An 18,294-nucleotide genomic window follows, 5' to 3' on the forward strand; every position below is an offset into this window, starting at 1 on the left:
AGTTAGTTTTGTGAACACTCATTACAGTTTTAGTTAGTTTTCCTTTTTTTGTTTTTATTTTTATTTCCGTTAACGAAAATGTTTTTTCACTTCTAGTTTTCGTTAACGATAATAACCTTGCTATGGATCAAATAGACGTGACAGTCAACACAAAAAGGTTCAGACAGCTCCTCAAATGAGAGCAGATATTCCTTATATGACCATGTCTGCATTTGACCACAGAAGCCCCACCCACCTTCTCTTCAAACCTCTTGTTTATGATGAGTAGCCAATGGAAAGACAGTGGGCTTAAAAAGGGGAAAGGACTATCCAAAGGTGTCTAAGCTGAGGAGCTGAACCAGCATGAGAAAAATAAAGAGTCTAACCTGTGAAGTGCAGCAATAACAATATGGAAATGTTCAATGTGGAAATCTTTCAAAAAAAATAACTAAATAAAGATATCTATATCAATATTATATGTCTTCCATTTCTTCTGATGATTCTAACTAGTGTAATCTTAAACTTAGATGAATACAGACCAAAACACTGCTATAAAAATTATATATTCATGATTACATTTTATTTCTATACAACACTGGAATATTTCCAGCAAAATGAAATGGCCACAATAGACTGTGAACATACCTGGGCTACATTCAGCACTGTTACACTGCTGCACTGAAACAGCAAAGCTTACAGCGTGTTGTAAATGAGTCGCTGGGAGATTTCATATAAATACAAGTGTAACAAGATTATAAACATTAAACAACTGTAATTTTTTGCAACCAAAGCAGATTTCACTTAGAGAATAGCTGATTGTCCTGTTGTTATTAAGGCCCGGTGTTACTGTCTGTATATCAGTCAGAATAAATACTTACTTTATTCATAAAAAATAATTATTCAACTATAAATTAGAACTAAACACATACAAAAACAAACACTGATTAGGGAGAAACAAGAGAAACAAGAAAACAAAGTAAACAAAGGAGAACAAGTGCTGACAGAAGAACATAAGTTAGTAGTAACGCTGTGCAGTGTAATATGGGAGGAGATGGGGTAACATTAAAGGCTGTTATTGCTTTGGTGCACAGGGGCAGCGGCCTGTGCTGTTTCCACAAAGAAAGAGGAAGAACTGCTCATGTGAAGAGTACAACAAGGTGGAGAGGGCAAACTTCATCTCTGAGCTCACAACCCTTCATTCCCTTGCAGATGTACAGTAAACTCATCTTAAATACACACTGATATCTGGTTAATTCATAGGAAGACACCACCACCCCTCCCCCTCTTAGTCGTTGACTCTGGTCAGAAGCCCAAGAAGTCATCCTCAAATGGGCTGACAGTGTTGGGAGTGTTTCCATTGGTGCCATCCCAGTCTGGTTCAATGAGCCAATCTTGGGGGGTCACCCCAATGTCCAGGACCTGGGGGTTAGTACGTGACACTGCCAGTCTGAGGGAAAGAGAAACAACCGTCAACCGTCAACAACAGCTCCCCTTTAAAAGAATGCAAGCAAGCAGAAATTCTTCTATTTTGGTGTGAACCAATCCCATGAAAAGACCAAAACCAGTAATGTACAGGTCTGTTTCTTAATACTCAAATAAAGAGCTTTTTAAAAAAAATAAAATTAAAAAACAGCAGCTTTTGGTTACAAAAGACAGAATAATCCTGAACAAATCCACTAAAACATTTGGAAACAGCTCAATTCATCACTGCTTTTGGTCTCTTTAAAATGGGACCAATGAGTTCAACACAGCCCTGATTGTTGACAGAGTTGCGCTGAATATGGTCTCAACCAAGCAAAAACAAAACCTCTGCCTGGAAACTGGAATTAGATTGAACAGAGCTGGGATTAAAAGTAAACTGATATTTCCATATTGAGGCAGAAAAAGAAGGAAATTCCCTTCAACCTCCATCAGAATGAAGTGAAATAAAATAGAAGAACCAAGAAGGCATCAGCAGCTCATGTAAACAGTAAAAACTAGCCGTCATTCTGTTTCCTACTCTTATCCTCTCGACCCTCAGGGCTTAATAGCAAGCAGAGCTGTTTCGACTCCCAGCATTCAGTTTTCTGCTGATTTTAATTCACTGCAGCTCAGCCTCTCAGACTCGTTTATGTAACTACACCCTCAGTCTGCTCCGATATGTCTGAAACATCCCTTTCTCTCTGGGATAACAATGTCTGCAGAGTCTGGGTAGAGGTCAGTGGGATTACTTCACATTCACTTCATTTGAGCTGCGGGATAAACGGTGTTGATCCGTAAATGAGTTCAAGTGACCCACTGCTCCACTTTCAGACACGGGAACTGCTGGACAAAAGCCCCGCTGTGTGGAGTGGAGTCGCACCATCCCCACCGCTTCAGCCAAAACACACACTACACATCACAGAGGAGGGTTATCAGACAGACACAGTCATGTTTGTGGTGATGATGAAATGGGTTGAGATAATAACATTTTTCATTTTGACTGAAATTCAATACATCGAATCAAACACAAAATCCATCGACAACAAAGGCATCTGACAGGAAATAAAAGACGGAGGAGGTTGTGTTACCCCGAGTGACTCGCGTCTCTTGACCTGTAATCTGGGTTTTCAGGTTTGGAGGTGATTGAATGAAATGGACTGATGTCAGGTTAGTAACTGGGACTACCACTCTATGTAAGGCTTGTGATAACAATTGCTCAACTTTACCTGGAAATGAACCATAGCTATCCAGAGCACAGCTGGAGACACAAACACACAGCAGATTGAGGACAATTTAAAGTTCAGCTATGAAATCATTTCTCACCAACTGTCAAACCTCTACTGAGATTATCCCTTCATTTATATTTTTATATTGTCAGAGAACGGAGGGTTTGCGGTCTGCAGTACACTGAAATCACCAGTAAGTGGCGACATAGAGCCAAGCAGTACAAGTAGGAACTACAGTACAGAGGTAGAGGCAGATTTTGTGTTTTGGGGATGTTTTATTGGGAACAGGGATCAAAGAAAATCACCTAGGATTAATTTCAGATTATTTTAAGACTTTAGAATCAAATATCTCACCTGGAGAAGGCTTCATCCAAACCATCTTCTATTTTCTGCAAGAAAAGCAATCAGTCCTTAACATTAACTCAGGGAAAAGCATGTAATATGTGTGTGGTGCTGGCACAAACGGGAAATTTAAAGCAAATCTTTCCAAAAGCTGGAGATCCAAACTGAGTCGGGAAAAATCCAACTCTCAAACTGAGGATGGTCAACATCGGAGTATGAAAGAAAGGGTCATTTGTAAGAGATTCACAGTCAACACAGACAAAGCGAGAGGACGGACTCACCCAGGCAGGATTGTTGTTGGACTCGGAGGTCTGTCTGTGGTTATCCAGCTGATCCTCTCCGATGTTTCCATTGGTCTCCACTGCCACATTCACACTCTTCTCCAAATCCAACAACATATCTGTAGCCACATCTAATAGAAAAGAGATGGAATGACAACTGATTGGTGTTATAATAACAGATCAGAGCAAGACACAGTGCAGCCTCCACACCAGGATGAAGTGACAAGAGGGAGCAGTTAAAAATGATGATGGGGCAGACCATCGTGCCATGTCTGTTTCTGCATCTCTGTGGCAATATAATGTTAAAGCATGCAAAGGTTTTCCATGTCCTTTTATGTCTATAGCCATGAATAAATTGGTTTCACAGTTAGTTAGATTTTAGTTGAAATTGGTTACAATAAATTGTTTCACAAACTGTGCTGCATTGAGCCATGTAATATCTGTGAAAGGCTAAATGCCAATGTAACAAACCTCCAGTTTCAAAAGCAAGGATTACATTCTCACAGGAACAGAGAGGCCAGACGTCTATTAAGCCTGTGTGTCTGCGGGAATATAACTCTTTGACCATGGGACTACAGGCGTAAAATAATTATTTTAACCAGTAAGGGCTGACGAATAAAAGCCTGAAGCACCACATACCCTCTACTGTGAAAAACAAAAAAGGCAGATGTGCCATGGAGGTTTATTTCCCAGCTGATCACGTTCTGTGAACAGTACGTAGAACTAAAGCTGAAAACTTTAGGCCACACAACATGGCTTGTGCTCACAAACTGGACCAATCACCTGTATGTGCTGCCTGAAAGTACAAACACGGGGCCAAAGCCCCTCGTAAAGTTTGTTGTGAGCATAGAGGGTGTTTCTTTAACACCCACAATGAAATTCTGTGGGGAAATTTAAGAATTTTACAAACTGGATAAAATGATGAGCACCACATGTCAGTGAGATTATAAAAAACGACCAGAGGCCTGTGCTACAAAGCAGAATTTTGTCTTATCTAGGAAACTGGGTTACCTGGACATCGCTATGGTAACTTATGCTGCAAACCTACCCTGCTCTCACATTAGAGATCAACAAGTATGAAATCACCTACTGACCAATCAAGCTTCAGAAAATAGTGGATCCCTCAGACCTCTGTGTACGAACAGTAGGAGGGTCTAAAGTTTTAATACTGCCTGAAGTCTGTTTTCCACATGAGCATCAGTAATAAATATAATAAATATAAATTACTGGAGATGGACCGATCCGATATTACGTATCCGTATCGGTCCGATACTGACGTAAATTACTGGATCGGATATCGGAGAGAAAAAAAAAAAAAAAAAAAATGTAATCCGATCCATTAAATATAAAAAAAGCACCTCACAAAACTTGCGACACGGCGTAACTCGGCTCATAACCGTAGCATGTCGGAGCAGTGTGATAGAGCAGCTGTGTGTATTTGAAGCCTGCTACCAAACCAGCATTTCATCTCTGAGAAGGTTATCCCAGAGATAAGTAAAGCAAGTGTGTAAGTTCATCTCTGAATGTTTGTAAAGCATTCCCGCGTTAAGCTTAACAACCAATACCTGGAGCGACTGCCTCTTCTTGCTGCTACTTCAATCATGAAACTGCTTAATGATCAGCTGATCGGCTTTTCTGTCACGACTCCGTCTCTCTTGTTTGTTTATTGCCCACTTCGCGCCAGAAAGAGGAAACCAGCGGCTGAACAACAGCAGCACGTTTAAGCTTGATAAGCTGTTGTTAGAATTTATTTAATATTACTTTCTACACCAGGATCTTTTTCTACGCAGCTGACGGCTGGTAACTGTCCAGGGGCGGATCTAGCAAAGTTTAGCCAGGGGGGCCGATAGGGCATGAACAGGGAAGAGGGGGCACAAAGACATACTTTTCTTTCTTATTCTCATTTAAAATGTCTAGCTTTTAATCAATAATTATCTGAATCTTACACCCAAAGTCCATTACTGTATATAATAACTGTTAAGTCTAATATACCCTAGTAAGCTATATTACTTTTTCCTTTGGGAAGATACCATCTGTGCAGTCTGCAGTTCTGTTGAAGGAAGATGTTGAATCTATTTAATTATTTTTCAAAAATAATTTCTTTCTGTGCATTTTTTTTTTCACACTGCATCAAATTAAAGTTGATTACGTCGATTAAGCATCATGAGGTGGAGGTTGGGGGGTGGTTCCCTATTTTTTTTTTTTGCTGGGAGTTTGCAACCCTATTAGTTAGGTTGCTTAAGATTTCTGCTAAGTACTCTTTAAAATACCAGAATAGGGAGGATGGAGCAGGTTTAAGTTTATTAGATTGATCAGTATTACTGAACTATGAAATATTTTGGGTGCAGTGTATTTTTTTTTTTTTTTAAACATACAGGTATAACAGAATAGCTTTAGTGTTGTTGTTTATTTAAACTTGAGTATGAACTTATACAAAATGCAGCAAGATATTAAAAAAAACTGTTTTATTGATTAAAAAACACTATATCGGATTCATATCGGTATCGGCACATATCCAAATTTATGATATCGGTATCGGACATAAAAAAGTGGTATCGTGCCATTTCTATAAATTACTAGATGAAATTTTATGCTTTCATTTTGCAACCAAAAAAGATAAAGAAAACAACTTTGCCAAGTTCCTTTTTTGGTTTTTGACACCATTTGTGAATGACTACATAACACAAATGACCTCATGTGGCTACAGCTCCTTTATGCTTTGCATCTTGTTTTTTTTTTTACCTGTCCCTTTCAAACTCCCAAAGCTGTTCGATCTCTCTGAATGAGAACTGCTGCTAGCCTCTCCAGCGGACCCAGACTTTGCTCTCTTCCCTTTCTCTAAAAATCAGATAAGAGGAAACAACACAAGCAGGTCAGGACCTGTTTACAGCACATATCAACATATTTGGTGAAACAAGGACAAACACAGACAGTCTCTTGATAAAAACAACCCCTCCACAGACGGTGCCTATACGCGTGTCATTTCCAGGACTTGAATGGAGAAGTGTGCGATGCCTACCTTCTTTGGACACCTGCCAGAGCTCGAAAGCTACTGTGAAGGCCTGGGCTACTGTTAGCGCCACAGCCTGAGCCTGGAGGACAGGAGAAAAAGACACAAACAGAGGATGAAAAACAGAGCACTAACTTAAAGAAGTCTGCTTCTCTGACTGCTGTTGACCGTCCAAGAAAACTTTGCATGACCATCAAGATAGAACATGTAGTTTACAACACTAAATGCTTTATCTCAGGTAACAAAGTTATATTTATAACATGGACAGCTGTAAAAATGGTTATAAAATGTTGCCATTCAACAGTAATGCTTTATATTTATATGACTGAAAGATGTGAGTACAAAAAAGGATAGCTCTTGATCTCTGTCCACAGTCCGTCGTCACTGTCACATAAAAGAAAAAAGGTCACTTTGGGGCTTTAAGTCAAATAATTAATTATTATTTGATTGAATTGCAGACTTTCAGCTTAAATTCAAGGGGTTTAACTGCATGACAATCAACTGTCCAATTACTTTTAAGCCTCTGGAAATGGGGGACTGAATAAAAATGGCTGCAACTGCTGAGCCGTTAATGGAAACTTTTATTAAACCCCTGAAAAGGTGACAGTCTGCACTTCAATCACACTTTACTTCAATCATATTTTGATTATTTCTTTTAAAAATCAAACAATGTATAGAGGAAAAACTACAAAAATGTGTCTTTGTTCAGCACATTATTAACCTCATAAGCTCGCTTTCACTTTAATTTCCCTGCTTTAGTTGGTTTTTTAAAGTGGTCCTCATATACTTCTCTTTATTATTATCTTTTTTAGTTTAAGACCAGCAGTTTTTTTCCAACTTTATGTCATTGTCATGTCATTTTTTTAAAAAAGGTATTATTTTGAACTATGAGTCTTGAAGCACTCCTCTCATTGAGTAGAGGACACAGAGAGGTCATCCCAAATCTCTTCAGAACCCCACTGGTAGATAGAGGAGCACATATTAAGGAAGCAGAGTATTCTCATGTTATCCTGGGAGAAAAAAAAGAGCGGAGTGAGGAAGCAAGTAAGATGAGAGGAAAAGTGCCCTTCTGTTTTCAACACCAAGGAAAAGACAGGAAGACGACAGGAGCTTAACTTCTAGGATTTCCTCTTCGGGATGAAGAGGAAGAGCTATGGTGACAGCAAGACACTCGAGAGAGCCAGTTACAGGACGAATGACGGCTGAATGTGGGTCATTACATCATCAGGAAGGTAATGATCCCCCACAGCCACAGAGGAAGATATGCTAAATATTTGAGTTATTGAGAAACTTTGAATTTAAACTGAAAAGTTAAAAAGTTTGGACACACCTTCTCATTTAATGTCTTTTCTTAATTTTTACTACTTTCTCCATTTTAGATGCAAACTGAAGACATCAAATATATGAAGCCACATATATGGTATCATGTAGCAAAGAAAAAAAATATATAAATAACTTTAAACATGTCTTTTATTTTAGAGTCCTCGAAGCAGCCACCCTTCGCTTTGTTGACGGTGCAAACATTTGGCCTTCATGATGTAGTCACCTGAAATGGTTTTCACCTCACAGGTGTGCCATGTCAGGGTTCATTTGTGGAATTTCTTGCCTTCTTTATGGGGTTGGGAACCAATCAGCTAGAGAAGTGAAAGTCCATCATTACTTTAAGCACTGAAGGTCAGTCAGCCTGGAATATTGCTAAAACTTTCAATGTGTGGAGTTGCAAAAATCATCAACCAAGCACGACAATGAAACTAGTTCACATGATGACCGCCCAGCCCAGAATAAATTTATCTGAGTCACCAGCCTCAGAAATCACAAGTTAACAGCCACTCAGATTAGGGCCCAGATAAATGCCACACAAAGATCCAGCAGCAGACACATCTCTACATCAACTGCTCAGAGAAGACTGCACAAATCAGGCCTTTGTGTTCAAATAGCTACTAAGAAACCACGACTAAGGAAAAGCAACAAGCAGAGGAGATTTGTTTGGTCCAAGAAACACAAGGAGTGGACATTAGACCAGTGGAAATCTGTGCTTTTGTCTGATGAGTCCAAATTTGAGATCTTTGGTTCCACCTGCAGTGTCTTTGTGCAAAGCAGAAAAGGTGAATGGATGATCTCTACATGAAAGGTTCCCACCATGAAACATGGAGGAGGAGGTGTGATGGTGTGGGGGTGCTTTGCTGCTGACAGTGTTGTGGGATTTATTCAAAATTGAAGGCACACTGAAGCAGCATGGCTACCACAGCATCCATGCCATCCCATCCAGTTTGCGCTGAGTTGGACCACCACTTATCTTTCAACAGGACAATGACCCCAAACACACCTCCAGGCTGAGTAAGGTCTATTTAACCAAGAAGGAGAGTGATGGAGTGCTGCACCAGATGGCCTCCACGGTCACCTGACCTAAACCCAGTTGAGATGGTTTGGGATGAGATGGAGCGCAGAGTGATGGCAAAGGGGCCAACAAGTGCTCAGCATCTCTGGCAAATCCTTCAAGACTGTTGGAAAACCATTTCAGATGACTGGTAGTGTACGTGCTCTAAACTCACCACTTTCCTCTTTGAGCAGAGGTAGGCGTTGCACTCCAGGGTTCCATTCAGGGTGTTTTGTGCGATATAAGCAAAGACTTTATCGTGTAGTTTATCCACCGTGCAGTAGGATATCCTGCAGACCAGAGACAACAGGTTAGACAAACAGCGTACAGAGATCCAACGCTTTTTTTTTTGACAGCACAAATACGCTCAAACTTTCCAGAAGCAAGAATGAGATTTACACAGAAAGACTAAAGAAAAAAAACAAAAAACAGTTGAAGACGGATTGACCTGCCGTGTTAGTATGTTTTTGTCAAAGATTAATACAATGTTGATTTTTTTAAAAATGAGTAAACACTGGCAACCCCTCAGCCTCCTAGTACACACCCCTATACTGGACCTTTAGGTCACGGTACCGACACTGGAACCCGTCTGAGACTTTCATATGTGACTTTTTGGTTTCAATGACACCCACCAAGGAGAATCTATTTCAAATTACTTAAGTGATGAAATAAAATTACAAAACCAGTCATTCTACACATACCTGTATATGGACACGTTTTCCAGGAGTTTATTTGTTGAGCTGTCATGTAGGACAATTCCCTGAGGAGAAACCTTAAGAGTGACCTTCTGAGGTTTCTTCCCACTGGCTTTAGCCTGTCATGGGGAAAATAACGCAGCGGAAACTGATGATTGTTTTATGACCGAAATGCAAAACGTCCGCACACTGCTTACATACTACTCAGCTCTTCTACAATGTCTATTTCCGGTGGTACGCTAGAGACAACATTGTACATTATTAATCACCAGACACTTTCAAAAAACCCTACATTTACTATTTATCAGGATTTAGTGCGAGGATGTATGGAAACAGGCACAGTAAGATACAGAGAGCAGCTTTAAACTAAATTTGATCCAGAGTTTATAAACATGCAGACGGTGGTGAGGACATGATGAAAGCCTTAATGTCAGTATGTTTGTGAAATTTAAGAGAGCTTAACAATTTTAAGAAAAAAATAATGATAATAATTAAAGTGGTAGTCTTAAAAGCCACTGGATTGTTTTTCTTACACTGCTGTTGTTGATTTTGGCAGGAAATCAAAGCAGAGCAGTCAAAAGTGGAGATAATGTAAACTGTGAATGAGCGATCTCTGACCGTGGCAACAATCCTCTTTACAGCAGCTGCTGACAGCTCCTCTCCTTTGGGTTGGTCCACCAGTGTCATGCCAAGATGTCGAAGATTAAAGGTCATGCCCTCTAAGATTGTCTCCCGCGTGTCTGTCCAGTTCTCTGGGAGCTCTGCGGAGAAGAGCGGGAGCGGCCGATACTCTGATCAACTGTAACGACGTTCTTGTCAAACATCAAGCGTTGCAAACATCAAATATTTATCTGCTTTTTCCCAGGGTTCATGTTCCAAAATAAATAAGGCTCGTGCAACATTCAAAGACTTTGAGAAAAACACAAATCAGAAGAAATGTAAACAGTCTGTGTTGAACTTAGAGTTGGCCCACTTCATGTGCTCCCTCGCTGAAGAGGAAAGGCAAAACAGGGTATCTAGGTCAGAGGTGCTGAGGCGTAAAGTAAATATTTCATCTTCCAAATAGCTTATAGGGCTCGACAATAAAAAACATGAAGAGTTTGGAGCAAGTTGTACATGCACTGTGACACGCTGTGATAAGAGGAAAGCGTGGTAACATCAGCGATCTCTCCAACAGCATGAATCATGTGTCGTTCTCAAAGTGCATTACTGTCTCCATTTTTAAAATTTCCCTGAAAAAGACTGTTTAAAGTGTAACTACTGAAGGAACAGCTTCTACCTCTGTGTGATTTCTTATCAGGTTTTGTGTGGCGCTGGCCGACCCTGAACCTGTAATACTGTTTGCACTTTCATCAGAGAAAAAAAAAAAAAAAGGGGGGGGGGGGGGGGGGGGTGAAGGAAGGGGGAAAAAACTCAATCCACCATTATTACCTAGAATTTCACCCTCCTAACCTTTCCCTCCTCTGGGATGTAGTACATACCACACAGTCATGCTGGTACATATTCACACACATACATTTTGAATGCAGACTACACAAACTGGACCAAGAGATCTTAAGATCTTAAAGTCTTAGAAGGAAACTCAATGTGATTTTCCGTCACATGTACACTGTTATAAAAACAGGTGTTCATATTAACACAGCCAAAGCACGTGTGAAAGCGTCAGATATCATCATCATCGTTATCATCAGGCCGTTATTTATAGTAACAATATCGGCTACAAAATAATCAAACAAAGCGTTTAAGTACAGGGACTGCAGAGCATCATTAGCTGGAGTTTATGTTAACAGTGCCAAGAGATCCAAAGTTGGGAAAGCAGAATCACGCCTGAGACAAAAGGCACTGGTGGGCACCATGGTGATAAGTAGAGTGAATTTGGGTTAACTAGTTCCCACTTCAGACCCACGTCAACAAAGCAAAACTCAAGGAGGAACACCACAGACTCTAGGAAGACATCCTAGCAGGTGTAGAGGAAGAGGAAATTGGCAGAACACTGGGGCTCTGGCAACGAGGAGCATGAACAAGATGGGAGGTATCCTGCAGTACAGGATCACCTGGGGAAACATCATGCATGCAGACTTAAAGTGGGTCCTGTTCCTGGTGCAGGCAGTGCATGAAGTTTGGTGAAAGAGTGAGACACCCTCCTGCACCCTTTGCTCTGGAAGAGGCTCTTTGGAACATCTTCTCAGCAGCTGCCCAAAGGCTCTGGGGGATAGCAATACCAAGGTGCTGAAGGCAGAGGCAGGTAGCCTCAGTCATCAATACCAGCAAACACCATCAAGTCAAGTCGATTTGTGTAAGCAACTAAAGCTGTCAGGGCACGCTGTCAAAATATCACTTAATCATCACCTCTGAGGCCTCAAAACAGCTGGAACACAGGCTAGAGGACGTTCCAAGAGCAGACAGAAGACACTGTTTGTTTATTTATTTATTTTACCTTGTGCTTTTGTTTTCTTATTTTTCTTCGTATTCATTGTTCTTTAATGTATTTTATTCTATTGTTAAGTGAAAGTTTGAAAGGCGCTTTCAAATAAAAATTGATTATTATTACTTTTCAGCATGCCTACTCTGTAACGTTCCTGACGCAATTGGTTGTTATAAGAGTGGCCAAGAGGAGGCCTATTCAATCTATGTGTAAAGCAGCTGATCATATGAAGAACGCTCCCAATCTTTTACGTCACACAGAGCTAAGTGTAGAAAGAAAAACTGAGCTTGTACAAACGCTGACCCTATTTAACATGAGCGTCCATCACTGTCAGAAAACAATAATATACAAAAGCATAATAGGCCACCTGGAAATAGCTGAAAACAAATTTAATTTTCATAACAAATAAGTTCAGCTTCTCTTTTGGTAAACATTTCATGTTTCGCTCATTTTATGAGAGAAGTGGAATCAGAGAGTCTTTGAAACCTATGTTGAAATGTAACCAGGTCAAAAAGTCTACAACACACTGATTACTGAGAAAATCCTTTCTCAGTATCCACGACTGCCTCCTATAAATGTGTTACATTAAGTAATAAATTATAGTGAGTGGAAAACGTAACAAATGTAATGCTAGTAACTGCAGATATTAATGTTTTCCATTTTAGACATCAAAACATTTAATTTACACAAAGAAGAAATGGATCCTTTTAGTGGTTCACTGACGCAGGTTTCAGTGCATGTTTTCCACTGACAGTGTTGGAGAGCTAATATTGAGCTTGTAATAAAGAACCTGTTCTGGTTTTCAGTTTGTTTCACCAGCAGCAGAGACTGTACCAGGCACCAATCAGCCCAAGAATGCAGAAGGCTTTGACGATAAAAGGTCAGCAACCGTTATACGTCAAAGGAAACAGCTGTGTGCACGAGTCAACTGAGAACAAGAAAAACCAGGTGACCTGCTACTAACATCACACCCGTATGTGGCAAATAATCACTTACTGGTTTCTCACTGTAGTATTGGGGGAAGTGTCTTGGTATAATGTGAGAAAGATAAGAAAAAGAGGAGAAAAAATTGGAAGACAAAGCCTCAGTTTTCAGCTCTATAGATATCCATTACATCCAACACTGATGGATGAGTAGCCATTTAATTTGTCAGAGTGCAAAATAACTCTTAGTTGCAAACTGTGACAACAATGGTGCTGATCCAGAAAGGTCCAACTGACAGGCAATTTGCATCCTGGCTGATTTGTGTGTCTACAACAAACACTGGATCACTGGGGAAACCACCAACTGTGGTCCTACAACTCTGGACTCCTCCAGTGCCAAATTATCTTTTTCTCAGCCTCTGCTGCCTTTTCACTTTCCTCCCTCCTTCACTGATCTACGCCTGCACGCCTCTCAAATTATTATGCACAGAGTCCCAAATTCACCAGAGTTTATGTTTGGGATTCTAATAATGTGGGGAAAACGTAAACACATTAGTGAGAGTGTGTCAATTTGGAAGTCTCTGCAGATGCAAAGTCGAGTAAATTAGGGGCAGAATGCATCTGAAATGTTTATCAGTGAAAGACCTGATGTGCCAAGCAAGGTCTTTAAACCTAGACAAAATAAGGTGAGATAAATTTTTAGTCCTACTGCATTCTCATCGCTTTCAGAAAAGCAATGCTTCTTCATGGTTAAAGGGGGGGGGGGGGAAGCCCACTACACATTGAGGACACACCCCTCCTAATGAGTTTGTTCAGCTTCCTGTCTGTTACATTGGCCAGTTCCTAAACCAGTTACACACATTTGGCTCAAATAGTCACACACTGTTTCTCCCATAATAGGGCAGCTATGGAGAAGCATGTTCATTTGATTTTATTTTGAGAGGATCACATTGTAAAATCAGAAGGAGACGCTTCCTGTATACAACAGCAGCAGTCTGCTCTTCATACAGCAGCTAAGTGGTCACAAGCAGGATTATGATAACATATATAAATACATATTTGCTTTCCACTGTTATGATAGGTTGTACACATTTGTGTTTTATTGTGAAACTTTTTATGATTTTTACCTATGAAAAGTGCGACATAATTCTTTTAATTTAAGTACTTATATTATACAGAGAGTTTCAATCCTGAGGGTGCTGTGGAGTAGAAGTGGTTCTTGTGTATAAACTCACAGTGAAGGACAACCTTCTGATTGGTGGGCTACGCTCACATTAACAAACAGGGTTGCCTGTTGAGTGTATGAAGCAGACTTAGCCACATAGCAAGGCTTTCTTTGCATTAGCTTTGCTCAACAAAACCTAAACCCTCTATGAGAGGTAACAGGCATCACAGCGGTGGCTATCAACCTTCTCTGTGGTTCGTTAAACTTTTTTCGACAAAATGGACCAATCGGGTTCTGTCCACTTCAGTCAAGTGGAACATGAATAAAATAAAATAAAAAATTAAAAGTCAGCTACTGCCTGTAAAGCTGTCATATGTTAAACCTGACTTTAAACAAGATTCTGAAAAACTGCATTCAGGTGAGATACTGTCCCAAGAAGATGTCACTTCAAACAGAAGTGTTTGACTGGCTCAACATCCATTGTTGCTTATATCTCAAACACAGTTCTGCAGTGGTCAGGTTGGCAGACTGTCATCACGAAAATTCATACATGGGAAAATATGCAATACCATTTTGAAATAAATGGGGAAAACTGTGATAAATTGATGAGACATATTTTTTTAATTTAAATTTTACATTAAAAAAGTAGTATAATACAAAAAACATCATCGAAGAGAGCATTTTTAAATTGTCTAACTATTGCAAAATAATACAGTATCATTACTTTTAGGTAAATGTGTATGACAAATATTTTAAGATTGTCAGGTAGCTTAAAAAAACAAAAACAACAAAACAACAACATTACTTTCAGGCTGTAGTGTTGTGCTTCTACTGACGTTCCCATATGTTCGTTGCAGGTCAAATAGAGTGGTACAGTAGGTTGCTACTGTTTTCCATCTAGTTGATGACAGACTTTTTTCAGCTTCATTTTGAGACTTTAAGAGAAACCTAACTCTTTTTACAGACCATTAAATTGTTTATCCTGTTAAAATAACACAGTCTAGTAACATTAGTCACAGGCAGGACTGATGACGCTGGCTGTGCAGCTCTAGCATTAATGTTACTGTTTTATTACTAGCCATAGCCGCTAGCCACTACCTTAATGATAACAACATAACAGTTAAACAGCTAACGGGTAAAGTTTAGCCATTAAATATATCATAGTAGAATAAAATATAATAAAATTTAAATAATTACATAAATGTGGTGCAGAACCTGCCATAGAAGTTTGGGATTTCATGGAAGACAGACAGTAACATTGTAAAGGAAAAAGGAGCCATGGATTTTTAAATGCAAGCATCACCGCTAAAAGAAATGCAGCACAACTGATCAGCGCCGTTGCATTCACATCAAATGCCACATGCTGAATCTCCAACTTCAGCCTCATGGCGTTCCGGATGATTTTAATACAAGTCATATTTATTCATCAAAAAGTCCATTACAGCCAGTTTAGAGCAACCACAGAAATACAGCTGCAGAGAAAACTAGTCAGAGCTAAAGAGTGGCACCTGTTGGAGAGGATCCTGGAAAAAGGGGTCTTCAACACAAACAAATAAACTTTGGGGGTCCCCTTAACACTGTTGGCATAGGCCGTCTAAGCCAGGGCAAAAGAACAGAGAAGATGAAGTCTTAGCTAGATAAGATGAATGTATTTCTCCCAACACAAACTTATGGTGAGAAAACAGAACATGCAAAGAGGCATACAAGTGACGTGACATAGGTGGATCACAACTTTTCTATACACGGTTCATCTAAATGAATCATCCGATTACAAAAAGCTTTTTTTTTTTTTAAAGTAATGGTCACAGAAACCTAAAATTTTAAAATACATGGCTGAATATAAAGTTTTACATACGACACTTACAATGTTCGGCAAGCACTTAAGGTGCGTCCCCCGGATGCATGGCACATGTCCAGATGATAGTCAAGCTGTCTGGAGTCACTGCAGCCACTGCTGTTGTTACTCTACCTACTGGCATCCATGGGAAACTCACGAATCCGCTCTTTCTAACAGCATGCCTTTCAATCGGCACTCTGAAATCTGATCATTCTTTTTGATACACCCTGTACTAAAGGCAAGCGAGTACCAATGACAGAGAAGGTTACTGGTGATTGACATATGACAGGTTAACAAATATAATAGAGTACCTAAAAACAAAAATCAACAGCGAGAACGCAATGCATGCTGAGTTAATCAATTCCTCTATTGACACCCTTTTAGCCTATAGAATAATAATAAAAAAAAACAAAAACAAAAAAAACATCACGGCAGCAGCTGAACTACCAGTATCCTAAAACCAACTGGTGAAGTCACAGTAACTATGACCATCTTTTTATGTACAGTTTGTAATACAGTCTCATTAATGGAAATGATGCCTGGGTCCTCAGGTGCTCGAGCCCTGTACTGCATTCACCTGACCCAAAGTAATCCCTACCCCGAGTACATGGAAATGTAGGACGATTCTGATGAAGGCAACGTCAGACCTAAAAATCCAGCATGAATGATATGGGTCAGTGCTGGTGAAGAATGCGTGCCCTGCAGCCAGGTAATCTATGACCAAACTTCAATACTCTACTTCTACGACAAGTGGGTCAGTAGCCACATTTACAGGAAGCCATTAATTCCACGAACAATCAGAATAGCCCACTTCCAGTCGGAACGGCTGCCACAGACATACAAACAACTCAGGCAGAAGAAACTCGCACTGTGGAAAGTGTCTGCCAGATGTAATACAGCCAGATATCACCTCTCCACTGACAGCTGGGAAGATGTAAGATTAACATCTCAGCCTCATCCATTAACGCAGTAATGTGCAGGCATAATATGGAAGTGTCCATCTCTAATTTCTGCGGCGTTGCCTTTTCCCTGGTGAGCAACTAAGGTTACACACAACAATGCAGTGTGTTTATGTTATCCACCCTGTCACTCTCTAATGTCTCTGCAGATGTGACAGTAGCCTTTCTGGAATTTAAAAAGAAAAAAGGAAAACAAAAGAGCAGCAGTATGACTTGAAGCCAACAGGGGCAGTGCACAGACTTGCCCCGCAGCATTCCTGGCTTGTCCTCTTGGTTACAGGCTGTGGACTTTTCATGCTTTGGAAGCCACACGGTCATTCCCCCCACCCCACAACTTCACAGGCAGGATCAAGTGAGATTTAGCTTACAAAGTGGCCCTTGAGTCCTACAATGGGTGCCAATTCCTTCTTAAAGGAGCTTTATGTTAATGCTGCTGCATGTGACTGCTCCTGCCCTGGCAAAGTGCTCTTCAGCAACATACAATGGGGGAAATATAAATATAATAAGATCTCGTGCTGACGATGACCTCTGAACTTCCTCTGGCAGGGTTGGCGGAAAGAGGGAGGTGGGATTATCAAGAAATCCAAAAATACCTTTTTAGTTAGCGAAACACAAAGCAAAAGAAGTAGTTGGTGTAATTCCCACCTGAGTAAAAGACCGTGAGAAACACACAAAAATCAGTCTTGAAACACGTGAATAATCCACGAGAAATGGCACAAATTAGAAATAAAACTTCTAATTAGTTTTGTTGTTGTGGTTCATTTTAAAATAACTTGAATTCCCGGAAAATTCCTGCACCATGATAAACCGCATTGCAAACAGTTACTCATCCTCCGCAGGAAGAAACCGCTGTATGTTTCCCCAGAACAGAAACACTAAGCGGGAGAAACTATTTACCTTTACCCTCCTTTGACAAACTAAAAGAGACGTAACTGCTCAAGCTAAAGAAAAAAAAGAGATGTCAAACTCCGTCTTTACCACCCGCTGTGACAGCCGACAGCACAATACGTCGTTTGTGAAACAGAAACCAAAGTTTGGTCAAGTTAACCTATAAATGTCTTAATTAATCACTATTTGTCACAGAAAAAAAAGGTAAATTGGGTACAGGCAAAGTAAACTGCGGCTAGGCGGAATTTTAAATTTGTTGCTAACGGTAAAAAAAAAAAGAAGGTATTACCTTTTATTTTTTATGTTTTTTTTTTTTATTTTCCTTTAGCTAATTTAACGAGTATTTCTTACTTCTGTGTTTGCTGGCAGTCCACGACTGTTTCGCCATACTTGGGCTCCGGATAATAGCTCTTCCAGCAGACTTGAGGGCATCCATGTCGGTGTGTTGAAGTGCAGAGAGTCGGTGAAGTTCCCCGAAGTGTTCCAGGAGAAATGTTGACCGGACTGCTGATGGGGAGAGAGGATGGACCTGTGGTGCCTTCCAGTGCACTCAGAAATCCCGTTGTTGTGTCAAAAAGCCACGCCTGCCAAAAACTTTCCGTGTGTTTCTTATATGTAATATTTTTCCTACAAAGGGGGTTATATATAAAATTAAAATTACCTGTTTTTCAAGTATCTTCATAACTCTGTGTTATTGTACTTACATTATAACCAATCCGGTCCCTT

The 18,294-nt window shown here is 40.1% G+C and overlaps 1 protein-coding gene across 1 annotated transcript; it reads right to left on the bottom strand.

The window, feature by feature from the left end:
• Positions 1-552: 552 nt before the first annotated feature.
• LOC146613976 (low density lipoprotein receptor adapter protein 1-B-like) lies at positions 553-18,047 on the bottom strand. Its single transcript, XM_085378180.1, has 9 exons — positions 17,920-18,047; positions 9,990-10,132; positions 9,378-9,490; positions 8,852-8,966; positions 6,309-6,381; positions 6,032-6,127; positions 3,290-3,420; positions 3,021-3,055; positions 553-1,426 (listed from the first exon to the last, which is right to left on the bottom strand). Exons 1-9 carry the CDS (start codon positions 18,002-18,004, stop codon positions 1,282-1,284), a joined length of 936 nt encoding a protein of 311 aa, XP_085234306.1. The 5' UTR covers positions 18,005-18,047; the 3' UTR covers positions 553-1,281.
• Positions 18,048-18,294: the final 247 nt, after the last annotated feature.

Source organism: Diplotaxodon limnothrissa, linkage group LG18 (genome assembly GCF_057381915.1).
Source record: "Diplotaxodon limnothrissa isolate DT_005_m linkage group LG18, D_limnothrissa_male_GT1.1, whole genome shotgun sequence".
NCBI classification, from domain to species: domain Eukaryota; kingdom Metazoa; phylum Chordata; class Actinopteri; order Cichliformes; family Cichlidae; genus Diplotaxodon; species Diplotaxodon limnothrissa.